Below are 21551 nucleotides of genomic sequence, written 5' to 3' on the forward strand. Positions count from 1 at the left end.
TTACTTGATAAATATTTGGGAGAAGGGTTTTTGTGTATGTATCCTGCAGCTTGGTCTGATAGCATATGATGCAGCAACTGTGTTGAAACAAAGGATGTTCGGCCATGGATAGGAGATCATCTAGGAACTCTAGATATGTTGTCTTGGTGTCCTGTTCTGTGAGAACCCTAGGCTTGCAGTGGAAGCCAGTCAGAAGCCCATCAGGAGTTCAGAGCTTCCAGAGCACTGCAGGACCTTGGAGAGCTCCAAGCGTCTTGGTGAGTTAGCTTTACAACTGCTTAGCTCTGCAAGTACATAACTCCAGCTGAAGCCTTATATATGTTGTCTGGACTATAGTGACAGATGGGCTGACTGGCTGTTAAATGTAATCTTTGGTTTTTTTTTTTTTTTAAAAGCTAGCTGGATAGAGGCAGTGTTTAAAGTTCATCTTCCCAATCTAGCTGCTGGGGCTGTGTTTCTGAATTTTCCTTAGAAAAAGCAGTAATTGTGCTGAACAGACATTCAGGAGAGACGTTGAGATAGGATGGGGTTACACCCTTTCCCCTCTTTGTCACTGAACATTGTTCTAAGAGGGCTCTATGTATGCAGGCATGGCTGTTGGGTATGCATATTGTGCATGGATTGGACATAATGTGAAAAGGAAGCTCTTCTCTTAAATCTTATTCTTTCCCCCTGTCACTCACTGTATCACTGAAAGCGTCATGATTTCAAAGACTGTTACCCTAATCCACCAATATATCCATGCGTGCTCCTAATGTAGATATGCACTGTGATGCTTATACCATCTCCTGTGAATGTAATTGATGAACCCAGTGCAGAGTTCAAGACCTATCCCCATCTGGGGTCACTAGTTGCATGCAACTAGTTCAACAATGTGTAGTTTGGTAGGGAAGCTTTATGCTTTTTGAGTTGCATCAAATCTCCATGGTGCCTCCATGGTGAACCCTTGGAAAATTAGGGTCATTGCTTAGTGATAGAGCACATGCAACCACTGCAGAAGGTCTCAGTTTAAATCTTCCAATTAAAATTTCTCTTGAGATTTTGGAGAGCTTTAGCTAGGCAGCAGTACAGGACCTGATAGGCCAAACACTCTTGATAGACAGAGTGTGCAGCAGTTTCATATGTTAGCAAAGTTGACTGCTGTGAGTCGGAAGTCTTGGGAAAATATGAATGCTCTCTGTAGCTTTACCATCCCATGTGCAGTGCTTAACACATGCGCCTTTCTGAATGGATATGCTGTGTATTTTTATTTATATATTCTTTCTTTACCTTTTCCAAGCCTTGAGGCATCATGTAAAATGAATAAAAGCAATATTCAGGTATAAAATGAAAAAATAAATAAATCTAATATAGCAGAATTAAAACAATAGGTTTAAAGTGCTATAAAATAAAAGCAACACAATTCTCTGAAATGTTTCCCACCTTTCCCCCCCTTTTGATGTTATACGCACCATAGTTAATAGTGGGTACAGGAGTGATTCTAGTATCAGTAAGTATGGCCTGGTTTTTCAAAAAGTTAACAATTGAACAACTTCTTCAAACTTAATGAGCAGATAATGAGTTCTGTTGCTTGCTTTGCTTTGGCTAAATGCAACTTTGTTCATGAAGCATTTTAAGTAGGAACAGTTAGGGCTGCCTTTTTCACTCATTCCACTTTTTGGTCTTTAAAAGTTCCTTATTCTATGGACTCTAGGTAACAATGCTTATCTCCATGCTATGGAAACCTTCATTTGCCCTGAAAACCTTCACTTGATGACTTCTGCAGATCAGACTGCTGTGAAAGAATAGAGCAGACTATTTTTTTGGCATTTTTTTTTCTTTCAACTTCCTCAACACTTGGTTGGCAGCACTGGGAACAATGGTTTGGATCTAAAGAACTGAAAGCAGGACGAGAAAATACATATATTTGTACTGATCTGTGAACTTTTGTTGAAGACTTCTTGCAGTGCAGTTACACAATGTATTGTGGTTTGCACAAAACGTATCAGAAACGGGGTAAATAAAAAGTTAGTAGCTGTAGCTGGCCCAAGACATTTTGCTGCCTGAGATGAAGGTCAAGGCAGCATTCCCACACAATGAGATAGTATCCTCCTATTGCAGGCATAGTGAACTGTGGCTCTCTGGATGCTATTGGAGTCCATCATCCCTGATTCATGCTTTTGAAGACTGTTCCCATTATCATCCTAGCTGGAACAGAGGTTGGAGCCGAAAGTCCACAGGTTCCCCACCCCTGTTTCACTGCAGCTGTAGTGGGGTAGGTGAGCTGAAAAAATTCACATCTGGCAACCAATGTGCCTCTTTGGTTTCAAATACATTGGTAGATGAGTCTAAAAAGCCTGGGGCACAAAGCGTCAGGCAAAAAGGGTCCATATGTACATACCATTAACACCTTTAGATATCTCCCATTTCTGTTTCTTATGAAACAGGTTTAAGTACCATTTTGAACTTTTTTTTTAACCCCCCCATATAACTACTTATTCATTTAAGGTTGTCCATATAAATAGGATACAAATAAAGGAAATGTGGAACATGAAGAAAAGGGAGGAAGGAAAAAAATATAAGATGGAGTAGGCAACCTCCAGATATTATTGGATTGCAACCTGCATCATTGTCCATCTGGGTGGAGGGTTAGCTATCCCTGATCTAAGACATAGCTAAAGCAGTTTTATAAACATGTACAGCTCCTACATAGTTCTCTTAATTTAGTTAGGTTAGTTGATTTAGGGAGCACAGAAATTTGTCTTGTGTCCATTTAGACCATTATTAGTGATTCAGAATGGCACTGGCTTTCCAGGTCTTGGAGAGAGATGCTTCATTAGTTCTGTCCCTGAGCTGAGGCCCATTCCCATAGACACTATTTCCCACTATCTCTAATGGCAAGAGATGAAGATGGGAATGGTTGGCTGTCAAAGACTCTCAAAACTGCTAGTTAGGAAAGCATCACTGTTTAACACCTGAATCTTTAGAAAGAGTATTCTCTCTTCACCTGATACTTCTGTATAAACCCCAATCTTTGAAAAGGCAACAGAACACAAGGACTCCTGTTAAAGGAGAAAGGTGAAGAATGGCAAGCAAGTAAACCTCTTCAGCATGTCTGCTTCTCTGTATGTAAGAGAAAATCTTCCGTTTGGACATTAATCTTACAAATAAGGTGCTCACATGAAGCAATTTCTGGCATGGCGACATCCTCATCTTTTAAAAGTGGGACGCGATAGATTTGCCATTTCTTAAGAATCAATCTCTCTCCCTTCAACCCTGAGCAATTGCAGCCCACTTCTAAAATGCTTTTTGAGGTTCATGTATTGAAGAAAAATAATGTAACAAATATAGCTCTAACTCATTCAATAGCATATGATTCCGTACTATTTTGAGTCTTTGAACAAAAATGTCTTTAACAGATGTAAGATTGCTACTATCCTTTCTGAACTGGCTGTGCACTCACACACATTGTTTCCTAGTCGGATGCATCCAAAAATGAACATGGCCCTCACTTTATTAGGAGGAGGATGCAGAAGACCCTGCTACTGCTTTGCTGAGTTGGAGAAGTCTTTTTATTTTATTTATCTAGCAAAACTTCTATACTGCTTGATAGTAATAAAACCTCTAGGTGGTTTGCAAGAAATAATAAAAATTATCAATATAAAGCAGTTAGAAAGAAATAATTAAAAACATTTAAAAAGGTAATTAAAATTAGGAATAAAAAATGAAAACACATCAGCACCTGTGCATCTTGGTAGACTAACTGAAACAAAAATGCTTTAAAGAGGTGCTGGAAAGAGTATAGTGAAAGTTTCTGGCCAATGTCAACAAGCAGGGATTTTCAAAGTGAGAATTCTTACAAATCTGAACTCCACCAACATGTTTGCAAATGGAAACAGGCTGTAGAAAAGCCTTGCAGAACTTTAAAAAAAGGGCACATGTTGTCGGAAGATGAAGGAAGGCTGATATTCTGAGCAGATGGGCAGGCTGATAAAGCAGGAAAGGAAACGAAAGGTTTAATCCTTCTCTCTACTGTGGTTTTGTGTGATTTTTGTTCTGCAGGTTCATTGTAATGAGTACATTTTTGGATCCTGCTGATGAAAAGCTGTGTTAGAAGACGGTGTAAATGACAGGTGCTGTTATTGCTTCATATTGCATCAACTCTAGGTTTTACGTTAGAGCAGGAAACTGAATGTCTTGTTCCGATGATAGGCCAAATTAAATAAGACAAAATCAAACTGCCCTTTAAAACAAGAATGAACATTTCTTATAAATATTAAAATGCTATTACAGAATTGATTGGAAATTAATTTGCCATACATTTAAATCAAATTAAACTAAACTAAGGAATGCACTCCCGGTTCCAGTGAATTTAATGAAATCTAAACTCCCATCTTCAATTATTATTTTAGCATCTCACTAAATTATGACAATATAATAAGTACGCCACCAACGATGTATCAATGTACATAATGATTAAACAGTAACTGGCCAAGTTGAATAATCATACCAGAAAAGTGTTTGGAATGTTATATGGTTATTGGACTTATTTTTCAGTTCTGTGCAGTGTTGGCAATTCATATAGTTATTCTTCACAGCCATCTTTCTTCTTCTCTTTTTTTTTTTTTTTTTTTTTTTTTTTTTTTTTTGGTGACTTCTGTTTCATTTTTTTTTTTTTTTAAAAAATATTTATTAAGGTTTTTTTAAAATATAAATGCACACATCAAACAATCTTACTTTTATAACAACAAATTCTTCACTTCTTTGGACTCCCTCACGTCCCCCTCTCCCATTTACATCATTAAAAAAAGAATTTTTCCAAACAAATTATCAACTTGTTTACAATCTCATGTCCACACATTCCAATATAATTTAACACTTTTTCCAATAAAGTTTTTATATTTTCTTTAGTCTCACTTATCATCAAATTTAAGTCTAGTTTAGTGGTGGCCAGTTTTTTATAATCTAGCATCCTTCTTAACATTCAAACAAATTACAATGTTTTTGTAGATACATCTTGAATTTCTCCCAGTCTTCCTCCATCTTTTCTTCTCCCAGGTCTCGGATTCTGCCAGTCATCTCGGCCAGTTGCATATAGTCCATCAGCTGCATCTGCCACTCTTCCAGTGTGGGTAAATCTTGAGTTTTCCAATTTTTTGCGATGAGAATCCTTGCTGCCGTTGTTGCATACATGAAAAATGTTCGATCCTTCTTTAACACCTTCTGGCCGACAATACCCAGAAGGAAGGCCTCTGGTTTCTTAGTGAAGGTATACTTAAATACCTTTTTCAGCTCATTATATATCATTTCCCAGAAGGCCTTCACCTTTCTTCTTCTCGTCTGTGTTAGACTAAGATCTGGAAAACTTGGGTTCTAGTCCCCACTCAGCCATGAAGCTCACTGGGTGACCTTGGGCCAGCCACCAGCTCTCAGGCTGACTTACCTCACACGGTTGCTGTGAGAATGAATTGGGGAGTGGGATAATCATGTGTTTCCCAAACTTTTCCTGACCGTGGTCCCCTTCCAACCTTGTTTCCTTCCTTTGGTCCTCCAGAAGCATAGCCAAGGGGCCCCCAAAATAAGTAAAAATCAATACAAATCTGAGGTTCTGCTACCTTAACAAAAGCCTGCCCCCTAACAAAAATCCTGGCTATGCCCATGCCCCCCACCCTACCAGTAGAAAGGTAGCTATTTAAATGTTTTGTTTAAATGTAAATCATGAAAATAGAACATGTTTTATTTTATTTTTATAATTTATACAAAATACAATTACATAAAATAATAGGAACATAATGGAATATTGTTGAAGCAGAAAAACATAGAATCATGGAGCTGGAAGGGACCCCAAGGGCCATCTTTCTAGTGAAACCTCCTGTAAGTAGGAAACTCAGCTTAAGCATCAGTGACAGATGGCCATCCACTCTCTGCTTAGAAACCTCCAAGGAAGGAGAGTTTTGACTCAACAAACTTTTTTTTATATATATATCAACGACTTGGATGATGGACTTAAGGGCATCCTGATCAAATTTGCAGATGACACCAAACTGGGAGGGGTGGCTAACACCCCAGAGGACAGGATCACACTTCAAAATGACCTTGACAGATTAGAGAACTGGGCCAAAACAAACAAGATGAATTTTAACAGGGAGAAATGTAAAGTATTGCACTTGGGCAAAAAAAATGAGAGGCACAAATACAAGATGGGTGACACCTGGCTTGAGAGCAGTACATGTGAAAAGGATCTAGGAGTCTTGGTTGACCACAAACTTGACATGAGCCAACAGTGTGACGCGGCAGCTAAAAAAGCCAATGCAATTCTGGGCTGCATCAATAGGAGTATAGCATCTAGATCAAGGGAAGTAATAGTGCCACTGTATTCTGCTCTGGTCAGACCTCACCTGGAGTACTGTGTCCAGTTCTGGGCACCACAGTTCAAGAAGGACACTGACAAACTGGAACGTGTCCAGAGGAGGGCAACCAAAATGGTCCAAGGCCTGGAAACGATGCCTTATGAGGAACGGCTAAGGGAGCTGGGCATGTTTAGCCTGGAGAAGAGGAGGTTAAGGGGTGATGTGATAGCCATGTTCAAATATATAAAAGGATGCCACATAGAGGAGGGAGAAAGGTTGTTTTCTGCTGCTCCAGAGAAGCGGACATGGAGCAATGGATCCAAACTACAAGAAAGAAGATTCCACCTAAACATTAGGAAGAACTTTCTGACAGTAAGAGCTGTTCGACAGTGGAATTTGCTGCCAAGGAGTGTGGTGGAGTCTCCTTCTTTGGAGGTCTTTAAGCAGAGGCTTGACAACCATATGTCAGGAGTGCTCTGATGGTGTTTCCTGCTTGGCAGGGGGTTGGACTCGATGGCCCTTGTGGTCTCTTCCAACTCTATGATTCTATGATTCTATGATTCTATGACTCATAATCGTTGCTATCAATCTATATTCATTTTGTGAAGCACAAGATGACCACTTGCTGCTGCCAGGAGTCTACAATCAACATTTTAATATGCGAGAGACAAAATAGTGGAAGAAACAGGAAAGGGTAATGGAAATGGTGCTCAATTGGGAAAGAACTGCATGGCACGTCCAGGTAGAGGGGATGGCAAGAGAGAAAGGGTGGAATTGTTCTGCATGAGCAGCAGGCCTTCAGGCAATTGAGGATGACATGGAGCTAGAGAAGCAGGATATACTGGGATTTAAGTGTGGACAAAGAGTGGGTGCAAGGCCATGGAGGGCATTGGAGATAATGGACAAGGAATCTGTGTTGCATCCTAATGAGAAGAGGAAACCAGTGTAGGGATTTTAGGAGAGGTTTCATGTGGGCAGAGTGATGGGGGAAGTGAATGGCTGTGGCAGCAGAGGGGTCTGAGTGGGCTGAGGTCAGATGTGCTATACAGCCATTTATAAATGCCATCTCCAACTCCTCGAAAGATTCCATCAACAGTGTCTCCGAAAAATTCTACATATCACTTGGGAAGATGGGTGAATTAATGCCAGTGTACTGGAAGAAGAAGATAACCAGTGTTGAAGCGATGATTCTTCAATGTTAACTTTGTTGGACTGGTAATGTTGTTCAGATGCCTGATTATCGTATTCCAAAGCAACTACTCTATTCTGAACTTAAAAATGGAAAGCATAATGCTGGTGGTCAACAAAAGAGGTTTAAAGACTCTCTCAAGGTAAATCTAAAAAAAGTAGGATAAACACCAACAATTGGGAAACACTGGCCTCCAATTGGAGAACAGCCTTTACCAAAGGTATCATGGACTTTGAAGATGCTCAAACTCGGGAGGAAAGGAAGAAACATGCTAAGAGAAAGGCACACTTGGCAAACCCTCGCCATAATCAACTCCCGCCCAGAAACCTATGTCCCCAATGTGGAAGGACATGTGGATCCAGAATTGGCCTCCACAGTCACTTACGAACTCACTGTTAAACCCGTGTTAATGGAAGACAATCTTACTTGGCTACAAGTAATCGCCAAAGAAGAAGCTATACAGCCATGGAAGCTGTCCCAGGTAGTGCTATTACTACTGTGTTAGGACTCCACGCACTACATGGCTTTGCCACTGCTGTTGAACAGCTATCCTTAGCAAGAAATGTGGAGCAGTCTCCTGTCTGCTTAGCAAATCTTCCTGCGTTTTAACCAGTAGAGGCACTTATACCTAACCCTGTATTTTCCTGAGTAGTTCATGGGATTGAGTGAAAATCAGACACACATGAAGTAGGTCTGCACAAAGAGGAAGGAACAGGACTGTGCCTTGCCCTCATGTCACTTGCCCAGCCTAAATCTGCCCGTGACATCAACCCATTGAGTATGGAAGTCTAATGAGGAATACATACACATGCTCTCTTTGCTCTGCATATGTGTATTGAGTGAAGGGAGCCTGGTCATTTTATCTGCAGTGAGAAGTTCTGCTGCTAGTCATTTAATGGGTATAGGCTTATAAAATTCTTAAGAATTAAGCTTTCCATTTTATAAAGCATATACTAGCAATGCTTATGTCACAGAATTTTTTTGTCACAGGACTAAGGAACATCTTGACTTCAGTACAGGTAGAATAAACAAAAACTTTCATCTTTTCAGGTGGTAATAGCATGTTTAAAATCCGAAATGTGAAATGAGTGGATCATTTTCTGTAGGTCGTGCTCCTTCCCATAAGCCAAGCTGCTCTGCATTCTCAAGGGGAAAAGGAACAACCGAGTTGACTTCTCATTATTTCTTCCTATGGTGTGTTCTTATTGAATTATTGCCAGGTATTGCCAGCAGATGCTCATCAAGCCACTGCAGGGCTCCTCTGTTAATTGAACTATAATGGGTATGACAGCAGGGAAGGTCAAAAATGATAGGACCAGTGATGATATAACATGAACTCTGGTCTCCTACAAACTGAAGAGATAATTGCCCTTGCCAGGGTATGGTTCTGCAAAAGTTTTCTTTGGAGAATCTGCCGTGTTCCTCTTTGTGTTCCATAGTTATACTAGTCATCTTGGTAAGAACAAGGTCAACCTTGCACATGGGCTGGTAGCTTTTACTCTGAAACTACAGAAACTGTCATTGTAGAGGTTGAAAGGTAAAAGTGGTCACGGGCTTGAATTTAAGGACAACCCCATTGTTTTCAAGGCTTGTTACCGTAATTGAGCACAATACAACTATAGGATCTGTTTTCTCATTTGCAGTAGTAATTATTGAATTGTTTGAGAACAAGGCATGTTGTTGGTAAATAAGCGGTTCTTTTCAAGCAAGAATATTTAGCAAACAATAAACATGTTTAAAAGGATGGAGTTTTCCAGGAGTAGCCATTTTTATTTTTTATTTTGCTTACAAATGAAAGAATAATAATATGGGAGTATCTGGTGACAACTTGATTGCACATCTAAGCCATATGGTTACTCTGGGCAACAATATTTTGGGAACATATTTCTTTTTCAGAGATGGAAATCCCTAAAAAAGTAATGCTCTGTATAGGTGCTTTGTGTTACTGTTGTGAGACCTGATGATGCACCTGAATGCCCACGTTGGTCATGGATTGAGCATGGAAGCATCAGTGACCAGCTATATCCTGACAGATGGGCATTGCTCTGCTGCTAATATCCAAGGGTTAAAGGTGCCTGCCTCTTCCAAGCCATCTTGATGCATTTTTTGTTTAAGTACTAAACCACAGAGCCAACAACATGGGAAGTTGGCTTTTGGGTGTGTGTGTTTGTGTGGTGGATTGATTTTTAAATCAAGGCAATTTAAATAATTGATATTGTCCTTTGATCATGCAGCCCTCATATGCTGTCTTTATTTAGAGACCCAGAGACTGATTTCCACTTGACACTTTTTCCTCATGCAAGGATTCTAAGCAAGGATACATATTGAAAGCTAAGGCTGTAACGCTAAGCAGCAAAAAGTACTGTGGCATGTTAAAGACTAACAGATTTATGGTGGCATAAAGATTTCGTGGACTAGAGAGCTTACACGAAAGCTTATGTCACAGTAAATCTGTTTGTCTTTATGGTGCTGCAAGACTCTGTTTCAGCAAAAACAACAAATACTTGGGATGCACACTTCCTATCCATGCTTCTAGAATTGTCTAGAAGCAACAGGGTTACTCGGCAAAGTAGTGTTCCTGAAAACAGAAAGCAAATAGCCATGCTGTTTGGCTGACAGTCATAAAGATTCATAATTTGAGAACTAGACACATTGTGGAAGCACTGGCAGAGGAAGAGGCATGTGGGGGGATTGCACCGCGCCTGGCAGCGTGATCCCGGCCAGGTGCCATCGTGGCTGCCCCCCTGCCCGCGCTGGGCACCACACCACTATGGGTGGCACACCACGCCCCCAGGATGTGACCACACCCCCGGGACATGTGCCACCCCCACCTGCTCTCTGCCCCCCCCCCCCGGTGCCGGAGCATGAAGCTCTGCCACTGTGTGGAAGTTGTTTTGAATTTGGTTTGCTGGGGACTCAAAGGTCAGAGTTTCCCAGCTCAGATAATGTGGCCATTTGTGGTTTGCCTTAAATGAAGAAGGGAAGCAAGACATTGTGATGCTTGCTGGAAGTTGGAAATGCTTGGCCAGAGGATCCCGTGAGGCTCATTCATGCAACAGTGAACCATAGTCTGATATTACATCTGAAGCAGACCAATCTGTTGCTGAGCTTTAAGAGATTAGGCCACAATCAACTTGTATTTAGCATAAGATTTTATTTTAAACATGATTGTATTTTTATAGAAACACTGGTGATAATTAAATTGGAAAAAAAACTTTTGTAATCTGCAAATTAATTTTTATATATTGCACATGTGTTTGTGTATGTGTGTATGCTTTTTATTTTACCCACTTATTAACCATTTACTTCCATTTCCCCATAATTTTAACTTGCATTTTATTTTCAGTGTTATTTTACTGCTTGTATTTTTTTTGCTAGTGTGACACACGATCACTTGTGTCGAGAGGTGGGGTACTCTCTAAACACGCAAAATAAATAATATTGCGAACAATGTTATTGATGCTTCTCCCACTGTCTCCTTGTTACTCCCGGTTCTCTGCTCATTTGCATAGCAGGTACAAGATGCAGAACAGTTTCACTTCCAGCGCTATTTAGGCATTATTTCTGAGCATTGTTTGTATCATATTTACGCTTCCCCAAATATTTTCACTTATGCGCGCTGCCTTTCAATTTTCTGTAGTGTAAGGAATCTGTCCCAATCTTTTGATTACGGTTTTATTATGTAAGTGCAGGCATATGGGCAGCGGTGTAATGTGATATATTTGCATACAGATGAAACAAGCCTGACTTCACTTGCATCTTTCTGAATGACCTGCTCAATCTACACCATCAGGAAATATGGAAAAAACAATGCAGTGCTTTCAGAAAGTATCCAAACTTGGGAGTCATTTCTTTGCATGTGCTGGAAGTACCTAATGATAGATTGGAGTATAAGAGTAATATCACTTCACAGAAGAGTTCTGTTCTATGATTCTTTTAATTAAAAACCTTTTTGCTGATGGAAAGTTCATTCTCTGGTGTTTTCCTTAATGTATTCGTAATGCATCTGTTTGGACTCCCTTGCTAGAGATATCTTTCATTATAATCCACTTAACCGAGTTCATAATTAAACTTCTAAATGCAAAGCTTCCTTCATTAAATTTCCAGGTCGTACACTGAAAATCAAGGTTTGTGGTACTAAAGTAGGAAATGTGTGGGTTTCTTTTCTCTTCCTAATTATATCAACAGAATGAAAGATATATATTTATTACAACAGCCTTCACTCCTCTGTACATTGCAACCCTATATACCTGGAGACAAGGCTTCTTGTACTCCTTGGGGTTTTCTTCTGAAAGTAAATGTAGAGGATACATTGTTAAAGAGTTCTTCATAACTCTGCCGGGGTGGTGTCAACTAATGATGTAAGGTGGGGGCACAATCTTACTAAAAACTAAAAGAAAGAGACTCAAAAACCTTACTAGATTTTAATGAGTCAGGTCTTTGACTGCAAAGCAATTTATCTCAACATTAAATACCTCCCCACCCCACCCCTGCTATGGTATCTACCTAATACTATCCATTGCAGACACACATTGTGGAATGGTTGTTTTAAGGTTTTCTGTACACACTGATAGTTCTTGCATAATGAGGAATGATGCACAATGTGTTGGTATTCCTAGATGCTGGAATACAAGCCAGGGATGGATGTTGAACTACAGTTATTTGTGAGCAAATACTATATATCTTTATCTATATCTATATATCTATATCTATCGTCTGAATATCTTCAAAGTTTGCTGCATCACTTCAGTATCTGAGCAAATGCACACTCCTACTCTCTACACAGTCAAAATGCCCTCTTAACTCCCTTGCCTTAGGTGAGCTCTTTGTACCCAAAAGGACTTCCATTTGTGATACAACATAAACTCGCAAGCATTTCCTACTAAACACAGGAAATTGCCTTATAGTAAGTCAGATCATTGCTCCACCTAGCTCTGGATTACCTACACTGACTGGCAGCAGGGCTCTGGGGTTTCAGGAAGGGACAGTCCCAGTCCTAGCTGGAGATGGAACCTATGACCTTTTGCATGCAAAGTAGATGCTCTACCATGGATCCACAGGCCTTAGAAAAAAAGAAACAATCTTTGCCTTTTCCCTTCTGATTTTCCCCCTTTCTGCAGCAGCTCAGCCCTTCACAAACCAGCCTCTTTTTGTTCTGTAATCAGTCTGCAGTTAAGAAATGTTAAGTGGAAATAATAATAATAATAATAATAATAATAATAATAATAATAATAAGTTGTTTCCATAGCACAGTTTCAACTTAAAATTTTCATTTATTTTTAATGATTTTCATCTGCAAAAGGAGTGAATCAATTGGCAGAATGCATGAAAGGAATTTGAAATGGCAGGGTATGCTACCTGTTTGCATTTAAGTCATATATATCCCCTGCTGAATGCTGAATGGAAAATACACAAGCATTCCCTGCTTCATCAGCCAGACTACTGCATCTGGAAGCTGAGATACACAGTAACTTAATTTTAATCTGAAAATTGGAGGCCCCCCTAATGCAATTTATTCATGGTGCTGTGGATTGGCATATGGTGTCTGTACGTTTTTATTTTATCACCTTGACAAAAAATTTAGTGTGTCAGATTGTGTTATGGAAACCTTGCATGTCATTCTGATCTTGCTATTTTACTTGGGTGCAAATTATTGGAACCAAGTAGTTAACCTGGCATATGAGAGATGAGAATCTGGCTCAGCCTGGTGTAATTTATTCCTGTTTTCCCTGACTTGATATAATCTCTACATTCATGTCAGAGAAAGCGCCAGCCTGTTTTTGCTGCCTTTCTTAAGAAATTACAATATGCTGAGACTTAGAAGCAACAGCCTCATAATATACACAAATTTCCTTTCAGCCATTGTCTTCCATGAACACGGTCTTAACAGTGAGTCTGTAAGTGACTGTGGAGGCCAATTCTGGATCCCCACATCTTTCCACAGTGGGGACATAGGTTTCTGGGTGGTAGTTGATCATGGCGAGGGTTTGCCAAGCGTGCCTTTCTCTTAGCACGTTTCTCTCTTTCATCCCAACTTCGAGCGTTTTCAAAGTCCACGACACCTTTGGTAAAGGTTGTTCTACAATTGGAGTACTCACAAGCCAGTGTTTCCCAATTGTTGGTGTTTATACTACATTTTTTTAGATTTACCTTGAGAGAATCATTGCTTCGACACTAGTGATCTTTGCTTCTTCCAGTACACTGGCAGTAGTTCGCCTGTATTCCCAAGTGATGTGTAAAATTTTTCGGAGACATCATTTATGGAATATTTCGAGGAGTTGGAGATGGCGTTTATAAGTGGTCCATGTTTCACAAGCATACTGTAAGGTTGGAAGTACTTTACAAAATGCTTTGCAAACAAGCATTTTGGTTTCCCAAACATTGCACTTCAATTGGGAGAAAGCTGCACTCACCAAGCTCAGGCGATGCTGGATTTTGGCATCAATGTCGGCCCTTGTGGAAAGGTAACTGCCCGGGTATGAGAAGCGATCAACATTTTTCCAATGTTACACTATTGAGTTGGATTTGTGGCGCTACGGGTGTGTGTGTGTGTGTGTGTGTGTGTGTGTGTTTTATGCTTGTTGGAAGTTTACTCATAAGCCACCTCCCCTGTGTTCAGTAGGCATGCCAGTATTGTAGCATGAGTGTGGTTTTTCAATAACATGCAGAAACGAGAACAAAGCAATATACAAATGTTCTTACTGGATTTGGGTTCTGCAGTAAAATCTGGGATTTTCAGTTTAGGAACCTGCTCAACTCAGGGAAGAACAGTTTAGTAGTATATTCATCTCCAGCAGGATCATGGGCACTGGGATATGTTTTCACTTGCAGCTGTCAGCATCTGCAAGAAAAGGGAGAGGGTGACTAGGGCTGAGCTAAGTACGGGCTGAGTCTGAATTGCAGTAAGGCTGGGGCTCAGATTGTAATTAGCTGGGAAATTCTGAATGCGTTGGTATTCCAAAATTCTCAATGATCCATCCAATGATGTAGCCGCTTCAGGAGGTGCAGGAGAGATTTTAAATAATAGTAGCAATTATTTCCCTGCCCTAGCACAGGCCCCGGACCCTAATTCAAGCTGAATGAGTGTTTACTGTTTTCACAGAGAAGCTCCATTGAATAGCTAAACTAACTTACGTTGCTGCTTCTTTTCCAGCAAGACCATCTCTATAGCTTCTAAATTATTGCCATTTGCTATTGGCTAAGCTATATACGTGAATGAAGTTAGATAAAAATGTCATTTCACTTCCATTTTGGGTAGCCTCTACCTGATAAATATAATTGCATACGTTTATCATGATAGAGACTGTTTGAAAGTAATTTAAATAAAACTATCTTTTTTTAAAAAAGTTTTTTTTTATATTTTGTACATCTACTTTGTGTGGTATTTTCAGGCTTATCTTTGCCTTATCTGCACACCATGTATTGTGTATAGTAATAATAGTTCATTTTATAAGGTTACAAATGTAATAGTTTGGAAAGAAGCTTTTAATAACTGATAACTATAAAGAAAAGCACCAAAAATGATGCAACTAACCTTTTGTGGAACGAAACCTGTTCCTAATATTTGACTCTTCGTATTATGAGATATGAAGCTTCACGCTACAAAACATGAGGGAAATGACCAGTAGCAAATGTAAAATGTTAGAATCTGAGATAAATGCCTGGCAGGCAGAATAAATGCATGGAATGGGAAAGGGAGTTCAATGTTTTATAAATTTGTTCTTGGTAACAAAGCAATTGACTTTTGTTGATGCATTTATTTTGGTGTTTGAGATGCTACCATTTGTATTTCAGCTTTGTGAAACATCCTGCAAGTTGGCAGTATGCTTTCCTATTACAAATATGGGTCCTAACATACCAACATAGCAATCCTGTACTCTATAATTATTCTGTCACAGGGAGAGAAGATATGCTGCTATTGCTCTAGTGGATATGGCCACTGTATCTCTATGCAAGATTATCCTCATAGTATTTTTTTAGTGTTGTACACTCCTTTGTTATCTTTGCTAGGCAAATATAAATAAAGCAAAACAACTGGTTTGCAGCTCATGAAACTCATTTTTTACATGGTTTAGGGATGGCACAAGACTACTGGAAGAATCTTGTGCCTTTAGCAGCTGTGTGGCAGGCAGAAATTCAACATATTTAGCTATATCTTGTAAGGAAATGTAAATCTGGGAAAAGCTGCACTTGTTGACATTCTGTCTATCAAACATCACCCTGATTTATTTTGGTGCTCTCTGCCCCATATTTACCTAACTTTGAGAATGGCACAAAGCATACACAGCTGTCATGTAAGTTTGTGTGTGTCCTCTTTTGTAGACGTGGTAGAGGGTCAAATGCACATGTAGTGTATTGGACCCAGAAAACCCTGCTAGCAACCTGGATCACTTTTGCTTTGCAGAGATCTTCATATTCTCCTCAAAATGTCACTGTAAGTGACATTTGATGCCACCTCGTATCCCAAGTCATATTAATTTTGCTATTGCAAAGTGGTATATCTCCACTAGAGCGATGGATTAAATTAAATATCCTAGTAAGGTAAATAAGAAATAAGAGTATCAAATCTCAAAGGGCCTTTGCAGAAATTCTGTGAAAGTGGAGAATGGCGGTGGCAAGCAGACAGGGAATAAGAATCTCTTCCATTTCTCCAGTCGCTTCCTCGTTAAAACACTCTTTCTTTGAAGGGAAAAGGGCTACCAGGGTCCAGTGATATATGTGCTTTTGTGTGTGTAATAAGTAGTTCAACCATGTAGTGTAAGACTTATTTCTGTATAAAATACCTTAGTGAAATATTAGGGCCCGCTTCAAGTTGGCTGTCACTTCTGCATAGGGGAAACCACATACATTTTCTGCTGTAGTGAGTGCCACCCATGTTTGTCTTGTTGTATATACAGCCAATCTCAGCTTCTTAACATATACAGTGGTACCTCGGGTTACGGTAAGTACTTAATTCGTTCCGGAGGTTGATTCTTAACCTGAAACTGTTCTTAACCTGAAGCACCACTTTAGCTAATGGGGCCTCCCGCTGCTGCCACACCGCCAGAGCATGATTTTTGTTCTCATCCTGAAGCAAAGTTCTTAACCCGAAGTACTATTTCTGGGTTAGTGGAGTCTGTAACCTGAAGCGTCTTTAATCTGAGGTACCACTGCACATGTTTGTTTTTGACGTGTAAGTGGCAATATGTGTATGAAAATATGAGACACCACTTAGAGGTGAATGTTCTTATGAACATAGTATTATACTGACCCATACCATAGGCTACAAGATTGCTACATTCCTTCTTAAAATCTGTACAAGTGGCATATTTAAAGGGTTAGCTGGTGACTCTGCTCCTCTTTAACTAACTCTTTTTCTATTTCCCACCTCCCTTCTCTTTATTTTAGGAATAGTGAAGTGATCTGGATTGAACTTCATGAAGTATGGTTCTAAGGGATACCTGGCTTTGCGCTCACTGGGCATGGCAGAGCACAAGAAGCTGCTTGGTTGTGCTTGCTCTCTTATTATTACACACATCTGATTTGGAAGGCAGGAAATCGCATCCATTTGTCTGGAAAACAGGTAGGGATGCGCATATTCTTCCTTACTGTGACTGTGATTCTGTGTGAGTTTAGGCCAGTGGTCCCCAAACGTTTACCTCCATGGTCCACTGGAAAATTGTTGCGGGTCTTGGAGGTCCACTTAATGATTTTACCTATCTGTTGTAGCAATTATAATGTACTGTATGTTTTTTTTTTTAATATCAAACATCTTAATTTTAGCTCCTCGTTAACTTTGGTGCTACTCCTTTCCTCCGCTTTCAAGTGCCTCTTCCTCTTGTCACTTCCAATTTGTCCTCTTCAACTTCCAGGTGACAATGCACCTGCTGTTCTTCACAGGTGTGCAGCAGAGCACCTGAATGAAGCTTGTGGATCATGGTTTGGGAATCCCTAACTTAGATACATTGAACCAAACTGCCTTTTCAGAATATCAGGTGGTTCAAGCTCTTCAGAACATAGGTGAAGTTGACTCTTCTGAGTATAAATCTTTCTTTATGTAAAAACAAATTAGTAAGTGTGGGGCTAGATGCCATCTTCTTGATAGACTAGCTTTCCACAGGCATTTTTTTAAAAAAAATTGGCATGGGAGTATGAAGATACCTCTACACATTTTCCCCACCTGTATTCTGGTATAATTCCAGGGGGCTGTACTGCACATTTTACTTGAAGCTGTAGAGGAGTTGTTAGTCCTTTTTTATTTTTTCTTAAAAAAAAAGATGAATAGTTTCAAAGATGCATAAGATAAAAAAAATATATACTTTCAAATTTAACCTGCTAGCTGGGCCTACAGTAGTTTACTGTTCCTATTTGCTTGTATGTACAACTTGAAGCAAGACCAGAGGAGAGAAGTTTGCACAAATTTAAATTCATGCATTTCTTTGGCAGAGTGACCGATTTTTGCACATGAACAGAGCAGAAATTAGTCTACATCTGCAAGTTGTACAAGGGGAAGTGGTCATTCCCTGAAGCAATCAGCCCATAATTTGAGTTTTAGTAGTTAATCAAGCATAGCTCTTCAAAGTCATTCTGGGTTTATGCCAAGACAAAGTGGTGGTTTCTTTCTCCCTCCACCCCACAAGTCTGGGTTTCTGTGGGTCCAAATGCCTTGTTATATCTGGAGTGCCACATGTTCACCATCCCTGGGACTTCATTCAAAAAATTTCAAGGGCCTGGAGGCAAGGGGAACAAATATATCCAACAAAATTTTAAAGAGATGTAAGACTGACCACTATTCTTTTTTACTGTAGTATCTTAACTTAATGTCCCAAATTATATCACACCTAAAAGATGTCTTAGAGATAAATATGTGTAACAGACTATGCATTTCATTCTTTTTTCATTCAAAAAAGGAGAGCTTCATGCTCTGGCATTGGGGGGTGGAGAGCAGGCGGGGGCAGGGCGGGTGCGTGTCCTGGGGGCATTGCGCATGTCCTGGGGCATGGCATGCTGCTTGCAGGGGCGTGGCACCCAGCGCAGGCGGGGGGGCAGCCGTGATGGCACCCCACCGGGATCGCACTGCCAGGGGCTGTACACTCCCCCCGCACTCCTCTTCCTCTGCCAGTGCACACAGGTCAATTTTCTAAAGGCTGCGTATTCTGCACCAGTTGCAGTTTCCAGAACATCTTCAAGGGAAGCCCATCACAGAGTTCATTTTGGCAGCATCATAGCTGAAAATCCAAACCATCACCTTTTTATGTTGAGAAGAATGGTCAGTTCCACCTAATCAGGTTTACTCCGTGTATTTTTATTGCACAGAAAGGAGAATGCATGGGGCCAAAGTTTAACTATCTTGTGGGCCAATTGATTAATTGTAATATATACATATAGCAATATGCAGTAGAAAATAGGAATCATCTGCCTGTTTTCCTTAATGTCACTTTCAGTCATGTGAATGAGACAATTATTATCATGATTGTTATTATTTGGTTCCTGATTTCCATGCTTGGTTTTGAATTGGTAGTTTCCTTTTCCCTGTGTAAAATGCAAAGATTCAGGCTCTGCAGCTGCTTTCTTGCACTCAGGCTGTAATGAGCACACTGGAATGCAACAAGCAATAAGTAAGCATGCTTAGGTTTGTAGCCTTGACTTTATATCATAGTTAAACAGAAGCATTGTAAGCACATTGTGATAAATTTTAAAACTTGAAGATGTTGAAATTAGATCACATAAGAAATAACCTAATGCAATTTGGAGCATTCTAAAAATAGATGTTATTGTCAGTGAAAATTTTAAGAAAGAAAAATAGCTATATTACATATTTTTCTCAGAGCATAGCACATTCAGCAGAGATATGGAGTGCTGATCTCATGAAGTAGCTGGGGGGGGGGAATGTTTCAAGATATAATTTCAGAGTAAGTGAAGTTTCTCATGTTCATTGTTACATTTCTATCGTGAACTGAATGTGTTTAGAGATGTGCATTGTTGTTCATAAGAAAGTGAACACCCTCTTTGGGTGCTTCTCCTGGAAATATTTTGACCTTTGCAGGTATGCCTTCATTGATTATATGAAATACCTCAGAAGTTTTAAAGATTCTTAAAATGCCATTGAAAATGAGCTAATCTCTATTTCTGTTTGTGATATTTGTGATCAAAACAGTTGTGAAGAACATACCAGTTTCTGATTTCTAAATAGATGAAGTATCGGGGTAAACATGGAAAAGTATGTTAAGGGAAACAAAACAGAACATAGCATTTGGTTCCTTTTCCTCACTGATAATTGAATTATAGATAATAAGGACAGACATTATTTTGCAGGTCTTTAATGGATATGGTTGCATTCAACAAATGTTATTGTACTGGACATAATTATTTTGTAAATACTATCCTTATTTTAGGATAAATTAACAGATGCTTGCTTGGAGGATTTTCCTACGCTTTGAATATTGATTTACACAAAATGCTCAACAAAGAGTGATATGGTTTTTTTTAATTGTTATTTTATTATTGTTATTTTTTATCGTGTATTAAATTTGTATACCACACTTCATACGAATATCACAGGGTGGTTCACAACATAAAAATACAAAATAAAACACAAAATACAAAATAAACACACCCACACACCCAATATGTTTCTCAGAAATCACCAGTAAAGTTTGAGAGTACTAAAAGCTTTTATTTTGGGGCGATAATGCAAGGATCCCAGCTAGATATAGTTTAGAAGCAGGGTAAGGGTGAGGAATCTAGCTAAGGAAAGGAAATCTTCTTCCCGAAGCCATTCATGAAAAGAGTGGTGTGGATCAGCCTATGAAGACTATAGAGCTTTCTGATGAGCATGGGATCTGACACACAGAGTAATCTCATTCAGGACAGGCTCAGTTGAGGGACAATACATGGCAAAGGGCAGAGGCTGTGAACTGCCATGAAACACCACAATAGGATTTTTTCGCTGGGGGGTCACAAGAGATCTCTGAGCCAATCAGTGTCCACTGCAGGAAATGTAGTGGTACTATCCTAGAAATTGTAAATTTGGACTTAATCCAATTACAGGAGAACATGCTTGCTGGAGGCTGCGCCTTAATTTCTGTGAAAGAAGGGCATCTACTTGCAATAGATGTAGCACATATTTCAGGGACTGATTAGACTTGCAGTTACATGATCCATTATGCATATCAGTTATTGTGAGAAATTACCTTATGCAGCAGCCACTCTGGGGATGATTTTCGGTGTGAACCACTGGGGCTTTCCTTAGATAAATGATACTGGGGTTAAGCTTCCTCTGAATAATGCTGGAGCTGTCTCTGATTACGAGCGCTTCACCATGTTGCTTAGAGCGATGCCAAAATAAATACTTTGGGAAGGATTCACCTGATGAGCCCCGCCAGTGGAAGTCCTGTCAAAGAGCAGGCAGTAATAACAACAATACAAATAAGAATAGGAAAAACAACAGTAGCAGCAAATTTTTTGTTTTATGGAGCTTTTAAAACCTGATTTTGTCTATACTGTTGCAACTTTCATTGCAATTTTTTTTAATAGTTTTTACATCCATTGCTTATGTGGCTTTATTATTCAGATTTTCCCACTTTTTTGTCAACATTAAAATCCATCATTTCCAAAAGTTGAAAAAAATCAATTTAATATTAGAAATCTCACAGAAGTGTTATTTTTCTTGCTGATCATTAAATAAATGCATTAATTTATGGTGAGTGAGCCTTGTTTATCCATTTTTGTGTGTGGCTATGACTTGCCTTCCTCATTTAATTCTAATATAGGTAGCCAAATTAAACCAAATATTTACTTACTCTGTTTTTCCACCAAAGTTGATGTGAGAAATGCTCTCCCAGCATTTAGCATAATGTTTTACTGCAGTGACTATGGGATTGTGTTGTTATATCGTTTTGGTAAAAAAAAAAAGTTATATCAATTATTGAAAGTCTCATTGTCAATGTTTATAGTTTTCTTTTATGTTACATGCCTTTGTTCCTTCTAGTATGATCACATCTGCCACATCTTGAAACTGTTGTCCTCTCCCTTCTATCTGTGACCCAACATTT

At 39.4% G+C, this 21551-nt stretch overlaps 1 protein-coding gene across 9 annotated transcripts in view; it reads left to right on the top strand.

The window, feature by feature from the left end:
- THSD7B (thrombospondin type 1 domain containing 7B) overlaps positions 1–21551 on the top strand; it is a 616280-nt gene that overhangs the window by 303024 nt on the left and 291705 nt on the right. For all 9 annotated transcript variants that reach the window (XM_081870551.1, XM_081870552.1, XM_081870547.1 and 6 more), the window contains one exon: positions 16906–17080. In XM_081870551.1, coding sequence (XP_081726677.1) covers positions 16942–17080 — 139 coding nt within the window. In that variant the 5' untranslated portion in view covers positions 16906–16941. The remainder of the gene's footprint in view (positions 1–16905; positions 17081–21551) is intronic.

Source organism: Podarcis erhardii (genome assembly GCF_964252035.2).
Source record: "Podarcis erhardii genome assembly, chromosome: 1".
NCBI lineage: Eukaryota > Metazoa > Chordata > Lepidosauria > Squamata > Lacertidae > Podarcis > Podarcis erhardii.